The 17,812-nt window shown below is 42.5% G+C and overlaps 1 protein-coding gene across 1 annotated transcript in view; it reads left to right on the top strand.

The window, feature by feature from the left end:
• Positions 1-262: 262 nt before the first annotated feature.
• LOC143987733 (uncharacterized) overlaps positions 263-17,812 on the top strand; it is a 69,549-nt gene continuing 51,999 nt past the window's right edge. Inside the window, exons 1-3 of the mRNA XM_077486714.1 lie at positions 263-539; positions 14,087-14,347; positions 17,388-17,666. Of these exons, the coding sequence (XP_077342840.1) occupies positions 443-539; positions 14,087-14,347; positions 17,388-17,666 (637 nt within the window). The 5' untranslated portion in view covers positions 263-442. The remainder of the gene's footprint in view (positions 540-14,086; positions 14,348-17,387; positions 17,667-17,812) is intronic.

The raw sequence follows: 17,812 nt of genomic DNA, 5'->3' as shown, positions 1-17,812 counted from the left end.
GGGGGGTGTTCAACCCATCAATAATTACAGGTATGGATTGACTACTGAGGAACTAAATAAAAACCTTTTGTATATTGACATAAAACAACCCGCAGCTGTTAAGCAATGTCTGTTTACGCATGTCCCCTATACCAATATTTAGTTGCACGGTGGGCTCTCCAACTCTCCTCCAGTCAATTCCAAGCACCTCAGTCTGACTCCGGTTCCACTTTAAATAGTACATTTTTGTAGAGGTCAATATAGCAGATCAAAAAGAGGATCAACTGAGGAAGAAAAAGATATGGAGAGTTTTTTATCCAAATGAGGAAGAGTTGGTAGCGGTGCCGTTGTTCCTCATGCAGTGCATTGTGTTATACTGTGCGCTCATCTTCTCTGATTACACAATTCGCACACAGCTGTCATACACACCACATTGTGGACTGGCTGAGCTCCTCTGAGGATCATGGTGGGGTACCTTGGTGTCGCTCTCAATATCACAACCAGGAGGATGGAGATGACCCCCTTTATCCTGCTTATTCTGGTATCAGAAGTTTATGCTGGTAAGTATAGGGCAGAGGATTTTGAGCTGACCGGTTATTATTCTGGATTTTATGTTATATAAGAAATCTGATATATACCAATGATTAACTGTTTCTGCTTTTCAGCTTTTGCACCCTCAAAAACAAATTTTTCACTGTGTAATCTCTTCTTTCTGCTTCATATATCTTATGATGAAGGAATATTGTTTTCTTGGAGTATCTGGGAAGGAAAGATATCATTGCTATACAATACACCAGCTCTTAAAAAAAAATAGTATTTAGTAACATAAAGGGGTTGTAAAGATTTGTGTTTTTTCACCTTAATGCATCCTATCAGTGACACCCCCCCCCCCGTTTTACTTACCTGAATCCTCAAACTTGTCCCACACGGGCAGTGCTGTCTCTCTGCTAGGGGGTTCTTGGCTGTTGATTGGATAGATTGATAGAAGCACAGCCATTGGCTCCCACTGCTGTCAATCAAATCCAATGATACGGTCGCCGGGGGGGCGGGGATGAGTCCTGCATTCGGCATCTATGGACTCCGAATGCTGGACTCGGGAGCGCACCCGCAAGGTAACCGCCCGGGAGAGCACTTCTCTCAGGGGGTTATCTGATGCGGGGACCCTCTGTCTGGACAGTGCTGATTGGCCCTGTGCTGATCACATGCACCCTTCCAAGAAAAAAAAAACTCTCTAGCAATACACACCAAACTGTGCATGTCCAGAGTGCCCCCCAAGGCTCTGTACTATCAGGAGATGGATTTGGGGCAGTGGAATAAGGGGAGGATCAGAGAAGACAGGAAAAAACACATTTTTTACACAGTGCAGAGTATCCTTTTAGGTTTGACATTGAGTATAACACGCATGCTCTACTGCATATACAGACTGATTTTACTGATGTGGGTTTAGTAACACTAAGTTGTCAAAGAAAATTGGTAACTTTGTATCCACTGGGAGAGTGTTATGGAATAAACACCTTTATGAAGATGGACAGTGAAACTCTTGAATTGATTTTATTGCACACTGTTTTGTACTTTAGAGACTGTTTGGGGTTTTATAGCTGGACTATTATTTATCTTGATGATGGACTCTGATCGTTGCACAATAGATTGAAATACGTTTTTTTTTTTTTTCGTTTTAGTGCTTTATTTATACATTTATTTTGTTTATATATACTTTGTGATATTCATACAGTAACTGGTAAGACATTTTTACCAGTTTGTGTTTCTGTCTCTATTATTGTAAGGTGCTCTGACTACTTTTAGTTTTGTGTAAAGAATTTAAAAAATCATGCAGAATTAAAATGCAATAAAGTTAATATGCCACTAAACATCAGACAACAAATGCAATTAGTCTCCTGCTTAGAGCTGTAGTTATATAACCCCCAATAAGAGATGAACAACTAACATACACATATATATATATATATATATATATATATATATATATATATTTAACCACTTCAATACAGGGCACTTAACCACTTAAACCCCCCCTCCTGCCCTGACCAATTTTCAGCTTTTAGCGCTGATGCACTTTGAATGACAATTGCGCGGGCATACAACACTGTACCCAAATTAAATTTTTATCATTTTTTTCCCACAAATAGAGCTTTATTTTGGTGGTATTTAATTACAGCTGGGAGTTTTAAACAAACAAAAAAAGATGCAAAATAAAAAAAAATCATGTTTAATAGTTTGTTATAAAATTTTGCAAACAGGTCATTTTTCTCCTTCATTGAAATGCGCTGATGAGGTGGCACTGGTGGGCACTGATAGGCTGCACTGGTGGGCACTGATAGGCACGGTTAAGGTGGCACCCATAGGCACAGATAAGGTGGTACTGATAGGCACAGATAAGTCGGTACTGATGGGCATAGATAAGGCAGCACTGATGGGCACAGATAAGGCGGCACTGATGGGCAAAGATGGGCACAGATAAGATGGCACGGATGGGTGGCATGGATGGGTGGCACGGATGGGCACAGATAGGTACCACTGATAGATGGGACTGATGGGCTCTGATAGAGGTGGCACTGATAGGTGGCTCTGATAGGTGGCACTGATGGGCGGCACTGATGGGCACTGGTAGATGACACTGATGGGCACGGATATGTGGCATATGAGGTGCAGCACTGTTGTTGAGGCAGATTGTGGGCACTGATATGTGGCACTATGGGCACTAATGTGTGGCACTATGGGCACTAAGGGGTAGTACTGATGGGTGGCACTTTTACTTTAATTAGGTTGCACTGGCAGGGGGCAGATGGGCAATGATGACTTGGCCGTGATCGGGACTGAAGTCCGTCGGTGATTGTCTTTTTTTTTTTCTCCTTGCACTGTCAATAGCCGATTACCAGCTCTGTTGTGATCACATGATCAGCTATCATTGGCTGACAGCTGATCACGTGGTAAGGGGTCGGGATCGACCCCTTGCTCCAATCTATGATCAGGCGAGTCTCATAGGCTCGCTGATCACAGAGCGCGCCGCGCGCGCCCCTCAGGGGGTGCGCAGGCCACTCGTGCACAGGACGACTTCAATAGACGTAGTCCCGGCAAGGCAGGTCCGCGCTGTAGCCGTCATTCGGCTATATCACGGACCTCAAGCGGTTAAACACCTTCCTGCCCAGACCAATTTTGATCTTTCAGCGCTGTCGCACTTTGAATGACAATTGCGCGGTCATGCTACACTGTACCCAAATGAAATTTTTATTATTTTTTCCCCACAAATAGAGCTTTCTTTTGGTGGTATTTGATCACCTCTACGATTTTTATTTTTTGCTAAACAAATAAAAAAAGACTGAAAATGTTGAAAAAAAAAGATTAAGGCTTACCTGTAGATCCAAGAAATATCTTCTGAACCTACATGGTTTAGGAGATATTTACAAAAAGACAGGCGCTGCTGTCTATGTTTGGGAGTTCTAAGCAATTGTCTAGCAAAAAATACTGATCTAAACAAATGTCAGAAAAAGGCTCACTGACTGGTTGCTAGAGATTACAGCACTTCATTACAGCTCATTGATTGGTTTCTGAAGGTTACAGCACATCATTATCTTACTACCTGCACACCATGGACTGGGGAGGTGTGGGGTAACCAGACAAAATGAACCCTTTCATTGCTGGCAGATGAGATCGCACTTGGAAGTGCATGATTAACCCTTTGGGATCTGTGTTGTAAGTATATGAATAATAGTTACATGATAAAATATGGAAAATATCAACACTGAAAGTTTAAATAGTATGTATTTTACTGACTCAGCTTAATAGGTTGGGGTTCCCAAAGCCAAAGAATATGCAAAGAAAAGCAAACCAGCCAAGCAGGCTTGTAAAGGGGCTTCAATATGGAAATGACAGTGGCATAGATACAAAGTTTATTACTAGAAAAGAGACACAATTCCAATAATGTATGTCCATTAGCCACAATAAGATTTTCACTTTTATTGTGGCAATGTTGTCATGATTTTTTAATATTGGTGGAGGTTTTACTGTTATTGTGGCTAATGGCCATACATTATTGGAATTGTGTCTCTTTTCTATTAACCCCCCTGACGGTATTCCCGAGTCTGACTCGGGGTGGATTTTTCATACCAAAAGCGGTATCCCCGAGTCAGACTCGGGACAGCGTCGCTGGATCCAGGAGGAGGTTTACTTACCTTCTCCTTCGGATCCAGCGTTGTCTCCCCGCTGTACGTGCGAGCCGTGTCTCGCTCGATCTATCACATCGGCGATCTCCGTACCCTGCGAGCGTTGCGACGCACGGGCACGGAGATCGGCGCCAAATTCAAAAAGTGAAATAAACAGTAAACATACAGTATAATGTAATCTTACAGATTACATTGCTGTATGTAAATATTTCACATCCCCGTTGTCCCTAGTGGTCTGCCCAGTGTCCTGCATGCAGTTTTATATAATAAAAACTGTTCTTTATGCCTGGAAACTGGAGATTGCCCATAGCAACCAAAACTGTCACTGTACATCAAAAATGATTTTAGACCAGCTAGAAAACAGCGATAATAAATTAGAATGACTCGCAGAATTGAGCGATAGCGATTTGTGGGGAGATCCGTCATCAAATACTGAAAAGTAATGACAGTGACAATTCTGCAACTGAGCAAATTTCAGTGTTTTTGATTTGATTACATTATTGAATAATTTTTATTATTGTTATATTATTATTTGGTACAATTATTTATAATTATTTATTATATTATAATTTATGATTTAATTTTTCAAACTTTATCATACCCGGGATGTCTGCTAGACTCTGGTTTGGACAGATTTAAGAGAGTTATTCCTAAGAATTGCAGGACTACAATATAAAACGCCAAATTTTCATGCAAAATAATGGTACCGCTTTTAGCATCTAAAATCCGAAATAATCGTACCGCCAGGGAGGTTAATAAACTTTGCATCTATGCAGCTGTGAGTTCCATATTGAAGCCCCTTTACAAGCCTGCTTGGCTTGTTTTCTTTGTGGACGTGTATGATCAACCATTTATTTGCTAGCAGAACCCTTATAGAAATGCATGAAATTTCCAGCAGGGATCTTCTAGCATTGAAAGGGCCATCACATGCTTCCCCTGGGATCTACTATTTCCATTCTGTAGCTGCCATGGCACATATCTGAATGTACCCAATTTGATTGATCTGTCGATCAGCTTGGGTACAACCAGCCTGAAGGATTTTACATGCAATTATTCCTAGCAGTTGTTATAGCCCCTAGCAATATTCACTGTGTTCTCCTGGCAGGGATGGCTCCCCCCACTGGAAAAAGACAATGGCTCAGCTCAGATTGCATCACCCACACTGACTGTGTTGATGGGGAATCAAGCAGCTTTCTTTTCTGCAACCATGGGTTGCAGGAAAGAAAATTGCTCTGTCTATGGCTAACCTAAGCCTCTCACAACAACATACCTGCTTGCCCCACAACCTGCGATCATCTCGCAAGGTAGTTCCTAATAGTTCATGCTCTGCCCCACAAAAATGACTGGGCCCTGGGTAGCTGCCCATTTTGCCGCTCCTTAAAGACAGTCTGATCACCCGTGATTGCGGGCACGAGAGCCAGAAATGGGGATGTGTGTGTGTAAACACACAAATCCTGGTCGGGGAGGAAAAGACAGATTGTCTGTTCCTAGTAATTAGGAACAGCGATTGGTCTCCTCCTCCAGTCAGTCCCCTCCACCCACAGTTATAAACACACATGAGGGAACACATTTAACCCCTTGATCGCCCCCTAGTGTTAACCCCTTCCCTGCTAGCGACATTTACACAGTAATCAGTGAATTTTTATAGCATTGATCGCTGTGTAAATGTCAATGGTCCCAAAAAAAGTGTCAAAAGTGTCCGATCTGTCCACCACAATGTCACAGTTAAGCTAAAAAACACATAGCCGCCATTACTAGTAAATAAATAATAATAAAAATTCCATAAATCTATCCCCTGTTTTATAGACACTATAACTGTTGCACAAACCAACCTATATACATAGTCGTCCGCAGGTATGGGCAAGGAGGGTCAAGTGCCCCCCTAGAATCAGGGATCGGATCAGCACTGTTAAATTCAGCACAGTGGCGTCGCTATATGGGTGCGGGCAGCCCACACCCGGGTGCCACGTGCCAGTGGGGTGACACCATCAAGGTGCTGTAAAGCCCCCCCATCAGTGCAGTGTGACTGTGGGCTCTTTTCCCTGCTCAGTCCAGCAGAGAACTTGGTGATGCTGTGACAGGAGAAAGACGAGCTGCGACAGTCATCGGTTTCCCCCACTCGCCCCCCCTTTTTCCTGTCAAGAAGAAGAGACAGCGGCTCTCACTAGGTTCCCTGCCCAGCTTCCTGCTCGATCCGTTTCTTCCCCATTGGCCATAACTGAGGGCCAATCAAAGGAGACTGGGAGAGGAGAGCATCATGGGACATGTAGCTTGGAGGCTCCATTTTCCACAGGGAGGAGGCTATAGCTCAATCAAGAGAGAGATTGAGAGGCTGCAGCCTGGAAAAAAGCTGAGGGAGAGAGCGCTACAGGACAAAGAACGAAGAGTGTGCTGGGTGGAAGCCAAAGAGAGAGTCATGCTTCCCAGCACCACCAGCGAGAGAGCCATGCTGCCCAGCACCACCAGCGAGAGAGCCATGCTGCCCAGCACCACCAGAGAGAGCCACACTGCCCAGCACCACCAGAGAGAGCCACACTGCCCAGCACCACCAGAGAGAGCCACACTACCCAGCACCACCAGAGAGAGAAAGACTGAGCCATTGCCAGGGTACTGATGTGCTACACTACTGATCAGAGTCACCCCCCCCCCCCCCGGGGGGAACCCAGAGTGAGCGATCATCCAGCCAGAAGGATCACTGTTGTAGTTTCGCTGGGTCTGGTAAGAGGGCCTGTCGGCCATTATCCATTTTTTATCCTAGGGACTGTACTATGTCTGCAGCCTCTGACCATAATAATGTGATAATGACATTGTCAAAAAGAAGCAGCGCATTGATCCCCCCCACCGAAAAAAGTTTTGCGGATGCCCATGCCTATATATACGCTTATTGTGATTTTTACTAAAAATATGTAGAAGAACTAAACGGATGAAGGAATTTTTTTGGGAGGGGGTATTTATTATAGCAAAACGTAAAAAACATATTTATTTTCAACATTCCGGCACTTTTTTTTACATTTATAGCACAAAAAATAAAAACCACAGAGGTGATCAAATACCACCAAAATTGTGTTTGGGTACAGCTTCGCACAACCACACAATTGTCAGTTAAAATGATGCAGTGCCGTATCGCAAAAAAATGGCCTGGTCATTAAAGCGGTTCTTCACCCTAAAGGGGAAGTTCCGCTATTCTGATCCCTCCCCCCCTCTGGTGCCACAATCGGCACCTTTCAGGGGGGAGGGGGGTGCAGTTACCTGGATAATCCAGGTAACTGCACACACTTCCGGCCAGACCGCCGCAGAACCCCCGCAGACGCCCCGCCCCCCCGTTGTGTTCTGGGAAACACACAGTTCCCAGAGACACAGCGGGGGACCATAAGAGACGCGAAGCGCGACGCGCGCATGCGCAGTAGGGAACCGGGCAGTGAAGCCGTCATGCTTCACTTCCCGATTCCCTGACAGAGGATGGAGGCGGTGGCAGCAGCGAGACGAGCGATCGCTCGTCATCTGCCGCCGACATCGCTGGAACCTGGGACAGGTAAGTGTGATTTTATTAAAAGTCAGCAGCTGCAATATTAGTAGCTGCTGGCTTTTAATATTTTTTTTTTAGGTGCAGCTCCTCTTTAATAGGGAAAATCTTCCAGTCTGTAAATAGTTATGGTAAAAAATCTTCTGTCTTTACAGCCACTTTTGGCAATTATTTAATTAGGTAATTAAGCAGTGTAAACAGAAAAGGATCACAGACCACAATTAACTATGTTGAGGATTTGTTCAATAATTAGTTGCTTACCACAGCACTGGATGGTCAGTCATTACTCAATTTTACTTCCTGTGGTTTTGAGATCTCTTCACTACATCTTAGTTACATAGTTACATAGTTACATGCATACCCCACTTTTAAGTAAACAATGGAGGTTTATTTACTAAAGCCAGAAAGTGCAAAATCAGGCTCACTTCTGCATAGAAACCAATGAGCTTCTAACCTTGGCTTGTTCAATTAAGCTTTGGTAATAAAACCTGGAAGCTCATTGGTTTCTATGCAGAAGTGAGCCTGATTTTGCACTCTGCAGCTTTAGTAAATAAACCCCATTGTGTACTTAAAAGTGGGGTATACATGTACATAGTTAGTAAAGTTGAATAAAGACACCAGTCCATCAAGTTTAACCTGAGTGAGTGTCTACAGTTGTCCCTATCCCTGTACATTGCACACTCACACCCAGGGCCGTTTTTAAGGCAGGGCAAAAGGGGCAGCTGCCCTGGGCCCTGTCATTGTTGTGGGGCCCAAAGCAGCTGCCTCATACTTGCCAACTATCCCAGTTTAAATTTCCTTGTCTCTTGCTGTGTCCTGATATCTCCAGTGTGAAGTGCTGCTACTAATGCTGCCCAGCTCTGCCCTATTGTTGTGTACAGATGACTCACCTGCAGACCCTGTGTTTACATGTAAATAACCAGCATTCATATGTAAATATCAGCAGCTTTCATATGTAAATAGCTGCATAGATATGTAAATAAAGGCAGCATCCATATGTATAGCATGACCCCTGGAGTGAGGAGATGATGTGCTGTAACCTCTAGCAACAATTCAGTGAGCAGTATTACTGTACAGTAATCTCAACAAGCAGAAATCATGTGCTGTAACCTCTAGCAACTAATCAGTGAGCTGTAATGTGTGCTGAAACCTCTAGCAACCAGTCAGTAAGCGGTAATAATACACTCTAACCTCTGGCAACCAATCACAATAGCTGCCTGATCTGATTCAGTAAACTGATTTTGAGTCTAGCTGCTATTTATTGCATGTCTCAGAGCAGGTGGAGATCAAAACTGCATGGGGGGGGGGAGGGCCCAAGAAAAGTTTTGCCCAGGGTCCAATCAATATTAAAGATGGCCCTGCTCACATCAGTTCCTACCCTCAAGGAGCCCACAATCCAAGGTCCCCATTCATATACTAGGGCCAATTTTGGACAGAAGCCAATTGACCTACCTGCATGTCTTTGGAGTGTGGGAAGAACCAGAGTACCCGGAGGAAACCCACACAGGCAGAACATGCAAACTCCAGGCAGGTAGTGTCATGGTTGGGATTCCAACCAGCAACCCTATTTACTGCTAGGCGAGAGTGCTAACCACTACACCACTGTGCCGCCCAAAAGCAACATTATGTGTTGTGCCCAGCTAATATACCACCTGACTCTGAAGATTGTAAAAAGATGTGATAGGCAGTAAATAAAGGGTCTAAATTGTAATAAGTGATAGGGCCAAGATAGCGGGTGAGAGGGGATAAAAGCTCACCATCAAAATCTTTCTGTACTTTAGAAGTACCAACAACTATGTGATACAAGGGTCTGACGGAATGTAACCTTCTTGGAATAGTTAAGGTAGGTCCCTATATTACATATTATTGGTAAAACTAAAGCTGATTGCACAAAGATTGTAAGGTCAGATTGTGACCCATTACATAGTTAGCCAGATTGAAAAAAGGCACAAGTTCATCTAGTTCAACCAATTATAAAAACACACAAATAGAAAACCTCCATATACACAATCCTATACCCATAGTTGATCAAGAGGAAGGTAAAAAAAAAAGAGTGGCCAAATTTGCTCCAGTGGGGGAAAAATTCCTGAAAACCCAGGAAGCAATAATATATTCCCTGGATCAACTACCCCTGACATTATTACCTCTAAAAAATGGTATCCAGTTATATTATTTTTTTGGTGTTATTTAATCACTACTGTTTTTTTTATTTTTTGCTAAACAAATGAGAAAAGACCAAAAATTTTGAAAATTTTTTTTTTTTTTGTTTCTGTTATACAAGTTTGTAAACAAGTACGTTTTCTCCTTCACTGATGTGCACTGATGAGGCTGCACTGATGGGCACTGATGAGGAGGAACTGATGAGGTGGCACTGATGAGGAGGCACCAATATGCAGCACTGATAGGTGGAACTGATATGCAGCACTGATGGGCACTGATAGGTGGCAATGGTGTATGGCACTGAGGAGGAGGCACTGACAGGCATTACTAATGGGCACTGAATGGCACTACTGGTGGGCATCACTGGTGGACACTGGAGGGCATCATTGGTGGGCATCGCTGATGGGGCTCCACTGATAATTATTTCACTGATTATCAGTGAAGATCCCCCCAGTCACAAAAGCAGCTTATCGGCTCTCCTGTACTCACACGCTGTCAGCGAGAGTAGAGGGATGCTGATAATGGGCACTTCCTATTTACACTGTCATCAGCTGTGATTGGACACAGCTGATCCCATGGTAAAAAGCTTACGTTATAGACTCTATACTATGATCTGAGATGAGGTATGTCCGAGTAACACATTGCACCACGGATCGCCAAGCTACGCGCCCCTGAGTGCTTGCACGAGCGGCTTGTTCTAAAGGATGTCATATGACATCCAGTCGGAATGGAAAAGTCACAGACCAGCCTTCATTTTGCTATTGGCCGGGCAGGAAGTGGCTAAAGCCCAACTCTGGGCAACTAAAAAAATAACCCTTACAGTGGGGATGTAAAGAATAATAGCTCATTTTGTCTAGGGGGAAACAGAAACAGTATTTTTTTTCCTGATCCTCCATGTTCTTGGCAGATGGTGCTCCCCCACATTCCAGCAGTGGATTGTCCCTTGGCATCACCATGTCCAATGCAGGGCTTTGGATCCTGCTTTGGTCTTGATGATGTTAGGATCCTAGACTGCTAGAGCATAGGGGAGTAGAAACTGTGGGGATTATCAGTGGCCAAGGAAGAAATTCTACAACATCAGTATGAGTTAACAATGCCCCTATGTCGGTGTTGTCCCTGGAAGGAAAAAAATACCCCTATATCAGTAGTGTCACTGGAAGGAAAAATTGTCACTTCATGGATGGGTTCACTGGAAGCATAATGCCATTGCATCAGTGTTGGCAGAGATGAAAATACCACTGCCTTGGTGTTCGTTGGTTCTGCCTTAGAGGAGTGACACTCCTGTAATAAGGCAGCTGGAGAATGGAATGGCCTCAAATCTCCCAGCACTCCTTCATCTACATAACAACATTGTGCCCAGGGCACATGCCTCTTCTCCCCCCATGTCCTGGCCTTGATGTTGCGCATTAATAGATGCAGCGTTAAGACAATAAATGCCCTGGAAGACGTCACATGTGACAAACCGCATAGGATGGAGCTACATACTGACGGGGCTATCTGCGGACCTAGAGAAGGAGTAGGAGAAATGTGGCAGATGTGGAATCCCATTACTCATGCCATTTATGACTTCTTTTTGATTAGGCAGTTTGGTAAGTCTGCATTTTGTTTCATTCGGTGGAGCTTTTGAAACTATCCTAGAACATTTTCAAGAGCTGTTTTGTGGAATATTTAATAGTATTTACATGTTGTGGACTTTTACATGATTAATTGCGGGACTCTTCTTTTTTAAATTAATACATTTTTTTGGAGTTTGTTGTATACGTTATGAATTTACACTAATTAGAGTAACATTTTGTTTATCTATGTAACAGTGTTAAGACAACTAATTCACTTGAATAGTTTTCCACAACACACCAAAAAATACACCTACACAATTTTTTCTAATTCATCATACCACAACACACAGCAGTGCATAATGCCATGTACATGCGATCGCACTTTCTGGCAGAAAAAGTCAGACGGAATCATTTGATCGGATATTCTGATCGTGCGTGTGTATGCCTCATCTGACTTTTTTTTTGCGAAAATTCTGACGGACCTATAAATAGAACATGTTTTAAATCTTTCCGATGGAATCAATTCCTATCGGGAAAACCGCTCGTCTGTATGCTGTTTCCGACGGACCAAAAACGACGCATGCTCTGAAGCAAGTACAAAACGGCAGCTATTAGCTACTGGATATTGAACTTCCTTTTTCTAGTCCCGCCGTACGTGTTGTACGTCATCACATTCTAGACTGTCGGACTTTGTTGTGGTCGTGTGTAGGCAAGACAGTTTCAGCGGAACTCCATCGGAAAAACCTTCAGAGTTTATTCTGACGGGAAAACTGGTCGTGTGTACACGGCATAACTATGCATTGCAGTATTTTGCAATGCAGGCACATTGAAGGTGTATTCCTCTAGTTGTTGCCATTCAGAATGAATACAATTGCATGCATGGTGTGAAGTTGACTTAAGAGAAATTACTTTTAAGTGAATGTAAGCTTTGAATTTGGGTCTATTTATACTATTACTTTGCAGTAACATAATGTAAGCCACATGCATTAACTCAGTGCACAGTAGCCATAGGAAAGCACATGGGGTGTGCCAGATGTGCCTGGGCACACCCTAATCACCCTGTGCACCAGGATGATAAGGTAGTACAGCCTGTCCTCCTGTACCAGGCCCATGTCCTATTATTTTAAAAGGAAGGCCCGGGCACCTGCCGAGCAAGCGGACCGACTGTACTGCCTTAATGCAGATACCAATCCTCTTGTTCCTCCACCTGAAGCACTGCTGACTTCTCTGCTCTATCCCTCTGGCTGCGCTGCAGGGGGATCAATTCTAGTATCTGCACCTCCATCCTGTCCTCAGTCTCTTTCTCAGTCTTAAATGTAGGACATCAGGGGTTCGTGTGGAACCCCGATCTTAAACCAAAGCCCCCCAAAAGGGCAGTTAAAAAATATAAAAATAAAATAAATAAAAATGTAAAAAAAATAAAAGTTAAAAAAAATAACTTAAAACAATTAAGGACTCGTTCACATGTGCTTTACACTCTGTCATTTCTGTCATGGCTGCAAAGCATAGCATCACAGCCATGACATGTGTACACCCCTAGCCACTGCCTCTGTTGCTCTGTGTTTGAGCTTTGAGGTGCACAACCTAATAATGCAATTACCCTGCACACATGACAGTAGCACAGCATGCATTTATTAGCATGCAGATGTGCCATTAGAAAGCAGCTGTGTTAAAATGTACCACAGTGCACAATAATGCACAATGGAAAGGCAAATCCACTTTGCACTACAAGTGCACTTTCAAGTGCAGTCGCTCTAAATCAAAGGGGTAGATCAGAAATGAGTGGAAGCTCTGCTGATTTTATCATCCAATCGTGCAAGCTAAAATGCTGTTTTTTATTTTCCTTGCATGTCCCCCTCGGATCTACAGTGACTTTACTTCCAAGTGCACTTGCAGTGCAAAGTGTATTTTCCTTTAGTAAATAACCCCCAATGTGCGGACCTCTGCGCTACAAAATGCTGTAAAACTTCGATTTTTTGGTGTAGTGGTGTGGTATGCACAAAAATGCATTGTTATTGTTTAAAAAATAAAATGTGTTGGCTCTGAATACTGGTACTTGTAATTTTTTGCAAAAAGTTGCACAGACTGAATACATACAGGACTGTTTGATGTGTAACAGACTCATAACAGCCAAAGAGTTATGCCCTGTACACACGATCGGACTTTCCGATGAAAAATGTGTGATCGGATCGTGTTGTTGGAAATTCCGACCGTGTGTGGGCTCCATCTGACTTTTTCCATCGGAATTTCCAACACACAACGTTTGAGAGCTGGATCTAAAATTTTCCGACAACAAAATCCGTTTGTGTAATTTCCGATCGTGTGTAGACAATTCCGACGCACAAAGTGCCACGCATGCTCAGAATCAAGCAGAAGAGTCTATTGAACTGAATTTGAACTTGAACTTAATTTTTCTCGGCTTGTTGTAGATGTTGTACGTCACTGCGTCCTTGACGTTCTGAATTTCTGACCAACTTTGTGTGACGGCGTGTATGCGAGACAAGTTTGAGCCAACATCCGTCGGAAAAAATCTGATGGATTTTTGTTGTCGGAATGTCCGAATCATGTGTACAGGGCATTCAAGTTTCCTGTGTAAAGGTGTAAAGATGAATTCTGATTGATTACAATGTGATATGGCGCCCCAGATTTTCCTTTTTGCCTTAAATATGCCCATATATCTCTCCCAGGTGGACACTCTCTCCAATACTATAGAACAGCAGTCTCCTCTCCGGGATATGGACTGCCTGCAATCTTTATACTTGGATATGTGGATGATCAGGAAATAGAGAGTTATAACAGTGACATCCATCAGTATCTTCCCAAGGTGGAGTGGATGAAGAAAGTGGAACCTGAATACTGGGAGAGAGAAACAAAACACCATCAGAGCATTGAGCAGGCTTTCCAAGACCATTTCCAGTCAGTAATTGAACGATTTAAGAAGACTGAAGGTGAGACAATCTTCGCACCATGATGTTTATATATTAAAGATGAATTCCTGGTATAATATACATTACATTACCAAAAGTATTGGGACACCTGCCTTTGCATGCACATGAACTTTAATGGAATCCAAGTCTTAGTCCGTAGGGTTCAATATTGAGTTGGCCCACCCTTTACAGCTTCATCTCTTCTGGGAAGACTGTCCACAAGGTTTAGGAGTTAGTTTATGGGAATGTTTGACCATTCTTCCAGAAGCGCATATGTGAGGTCAGGCACTGATGTGGACCAGAAGGCTTGGCTCCCAGTCTCTGCTCTAATGCATCTCAAGAGTGTTCTATCGGGTTGAGGTCAGGACTCTGTGCATACCACTTTTGAAGCGTTCGTGCATATGAGCATATCATTTTTTTTTTTTTTTGGTGGGGGAGTGGATCTTGGGTGGGAGTTCCCACACTTTTTTCCCCAGGACTTGACCCCTGTGGAAAGGTATATATGGAAAGGTGTGGCGCTACATCATAAAACAAGTGATTTGTGTAATCACCTACTAAAAATGCATAAATGATGCAGTGGATCTAGTAATTCATATCCTCAGACCAATAAATAATATAGCAATGAATACAATCTTAATAAATCTTTCACAAGCAAAAAAAACAAGGAAGCTTCCTGATGACGTGTACAACACGAAATGCGTAGAGGCTGCTTCTCCATCCTTTGCTGACATTGTTTCCGGTCCTGCTGGTTTCCACATCCCCTGACTTTGAAGCGCACGCCGCGGCCATCAGGACGGCGTGCAGAGGTACCCTAAGCCAGTGGTCATCAACCCTGTCCTCAGGGCCCACTAACAGGCCAGGTTTTATGTATTACCTTGGGGGAGATGCAGACTAGAATACTGCAATCACTGAGCAGCAAATTATATCTCCTGTGATGTATTTCAGTTATCTTGCAAACCTGGCCTGTTAGTGGGCCCTGAGGACAGGGTAGATGACCACTGCCCTAAGCTGTACATGTTGGTGCTAGGATATAGCACATTCTAATGTGAGTGGGCATTGATTCATTTACCTTCATGTATTCCTGTTATTAATCTTATCACGATATGATCTTTCATATGTTTTTTCCGAGTATCATTGCCTAAAATTTTTTAACCACATGCCTACCGGTGTCAGCACATAGACGTCGGCAGAATGGCGCGGCTGGGCAAAGTAATGTACCCGTACGCTACTTTGAATTTCCCACTATGCACGGACTCAATCGCCGCTGGGATATCAGCGATCATGCCAGGGAGCTGAATAATGGGGAGATGCCGATGTAAACAACCTCTCCCGTTCTGCCTGTTGACAGGACACAGATTGTCGGCTCCCTGTCATCGGGAGCAGCGATCCGTGTCGTGTCACTGCTAGCCCATCCCCCAGACAGTTAGAATCACTCCACCAGGACACACTTAACCCCTCCCCGCCCCCTAGTGGTTAACCCCTTCACTGCCAGTGCCATTTTTACAGTAATCAATGCAACTTTATAGCATTGATCGCTGTATTAATGCCAATAGTCCCAAAAATTTGTAAAAATTGTCCAATGTGTCCCCCCCCCCCTTTTCCCTCTCCCCCCCCTTTTTTTGTTATCTCCTCTTGTCCTCTATTTAGATTTGTTTTTTAAGTTAAAGTATTTGGAATGAAGCAGAGGTGCTTTGTCACATAAGGTGATAAGAAGCAGGAACTTAGATTACTGTAGCAGTGAGATAGGGAGATTCTTTGATTTCTGAGTTCTTGTATGTATAAATCTAATATATGTTAAGTCTCTTTTGTAATATATGCTTATTATTTTATTTTATGATCTCCCATGATGTACATACAGTATGTATATGCAATTCATTCCTGAAAATAAAATTTAATAAAATCATATTTGAAAAAAAAAATAATGTCGCAGTCACGATAAAAATCGCTGATCGCCGCCATTACTAGTAAAAATAAAATGAATAAAAATGGCATAAAACTATTCCCTATTTTGTAGACGCTATAACTTTTGCACAAACCAATCAATAAACGCTTATTGCGAATTTTTTTTTTTTTTTTTTTTACCAAAAATATGTAGAAGAATACGTATTGGCCTAAACTGAGGATACAATTTTTTTTATATATATTTTTGGAGGATATTTATTATAGTAAAAAATAATGCATTTTTTTCAAAATTGTCGCTCTTCTTTTGTTTATAGCGCAAAAAATAAAAACCACAGGGGTGATTAAATGCCACCAAAAGAAAGCTCTATTTGTTGGGGAACAAAGGACGTCAATTTTGTTTGGGAGTCACGTCGTACGTCCGCGTACTTGTCAGTTAAAGCCACGCAGTGCCGAATCTCAAAAAATGCTCCGGTCAGGAAGGGGGTAAATACTTCTGGGGCTGAAGTGGTTAAAGAAAAAGGAAATCATCACCAGTCAAATACCGCTGGCTACAGGGAACCCACCATCTCCCCGGGGGTTTCCAATCTCTAGCGTTGGTGAGGGTGAATTTCTCATGTACAGTTTGAGGTGGAACATCAATTGAAGAACTTTCATTTAATTTTGTTCTTTTTATCACAGTGATTAGACGTTCCTTGTTTTGTTTTGTTTTTTTGTGAAAGATTTATTAAGATTGTATTCATTGTTATATTATTTATTGGTCTGAGAATATGAATTACTAGATTCTTTTATGTGTTTATATATAATCAGATGAAAAATGAAATGATATATATTTGGGATATGTTTTGTGATACGCATGCAATGAAATTGTATTTGTGTTGGTATGTAAAAGTTGCTGAAAAAATAAAATATAGAATTTACAAAAAATAATTACTAGATCCACTGGATCATTTATGCATTTTTAGTAGGTGATTGCACAAATTTCCATATATACCTTTGTCATAGTTTACAAATATGTATGGACTGAAAGTATGTGCTGTCTAGGGGGAGAGAGAAAGGAATTCAATTAGTTTTTCCTTTTTTTTTTCTACATTTGTAACATATTACACATGTGATAACACACAATCTGCTTCCATGTGACGTTTGTCTATGTTGTGTCCAGGTCTACACATCTACCAGGAAATGTATGGTTGCGAACTGAGAGATGATGGCAGCACTGCAGTGTATAATAAGCATGGATACAATGGCAGGGACTTCATGTATCTGGACACAAAGAATTGGAACTGGATGCCAGTCATGTATGAAGCCCAGTTCTCCACAGAGGCATGGAACCGCCAAGAGAGAACACTGGCAGAGGAATGGAGGATTTTTCTCATGAATACTTGCATAGAGCGGCTGAAAAAAATATTTTCATATGGGAGAGAAGATCTTGAGAACAAAGGTAGCTATATATATAGAGAGAGAGAGATGAAATACCTGCACACATCGCATATTATAGAATATATGAAAATTCTATTTGCATTGCATCTGTTTCAAATTTTGCTTAACATCACTTCTAAAGCCCCGTACACACTATCAGTTTTTCTG

This window comes from Lithobates pipiens, unplaced genomic scaffold, assembly GCF_037356315.1.
Source record: "Lithobates pipiens isolate NorthernLeopardFrog02 unplaced genomic scaffold, aLitPip1_a1.2 Scaffold_1, whole genome shotgun sequence".
Taxonomy (NCBI): Eukaryota; Metazoa; Chordata; class Amphibia; order Anura; family Ranidae; genus Lithobates; species Lithobates pipiens.
This window is presented reverse-complemented; position numbering and strand designations above follow the sequence as displayed.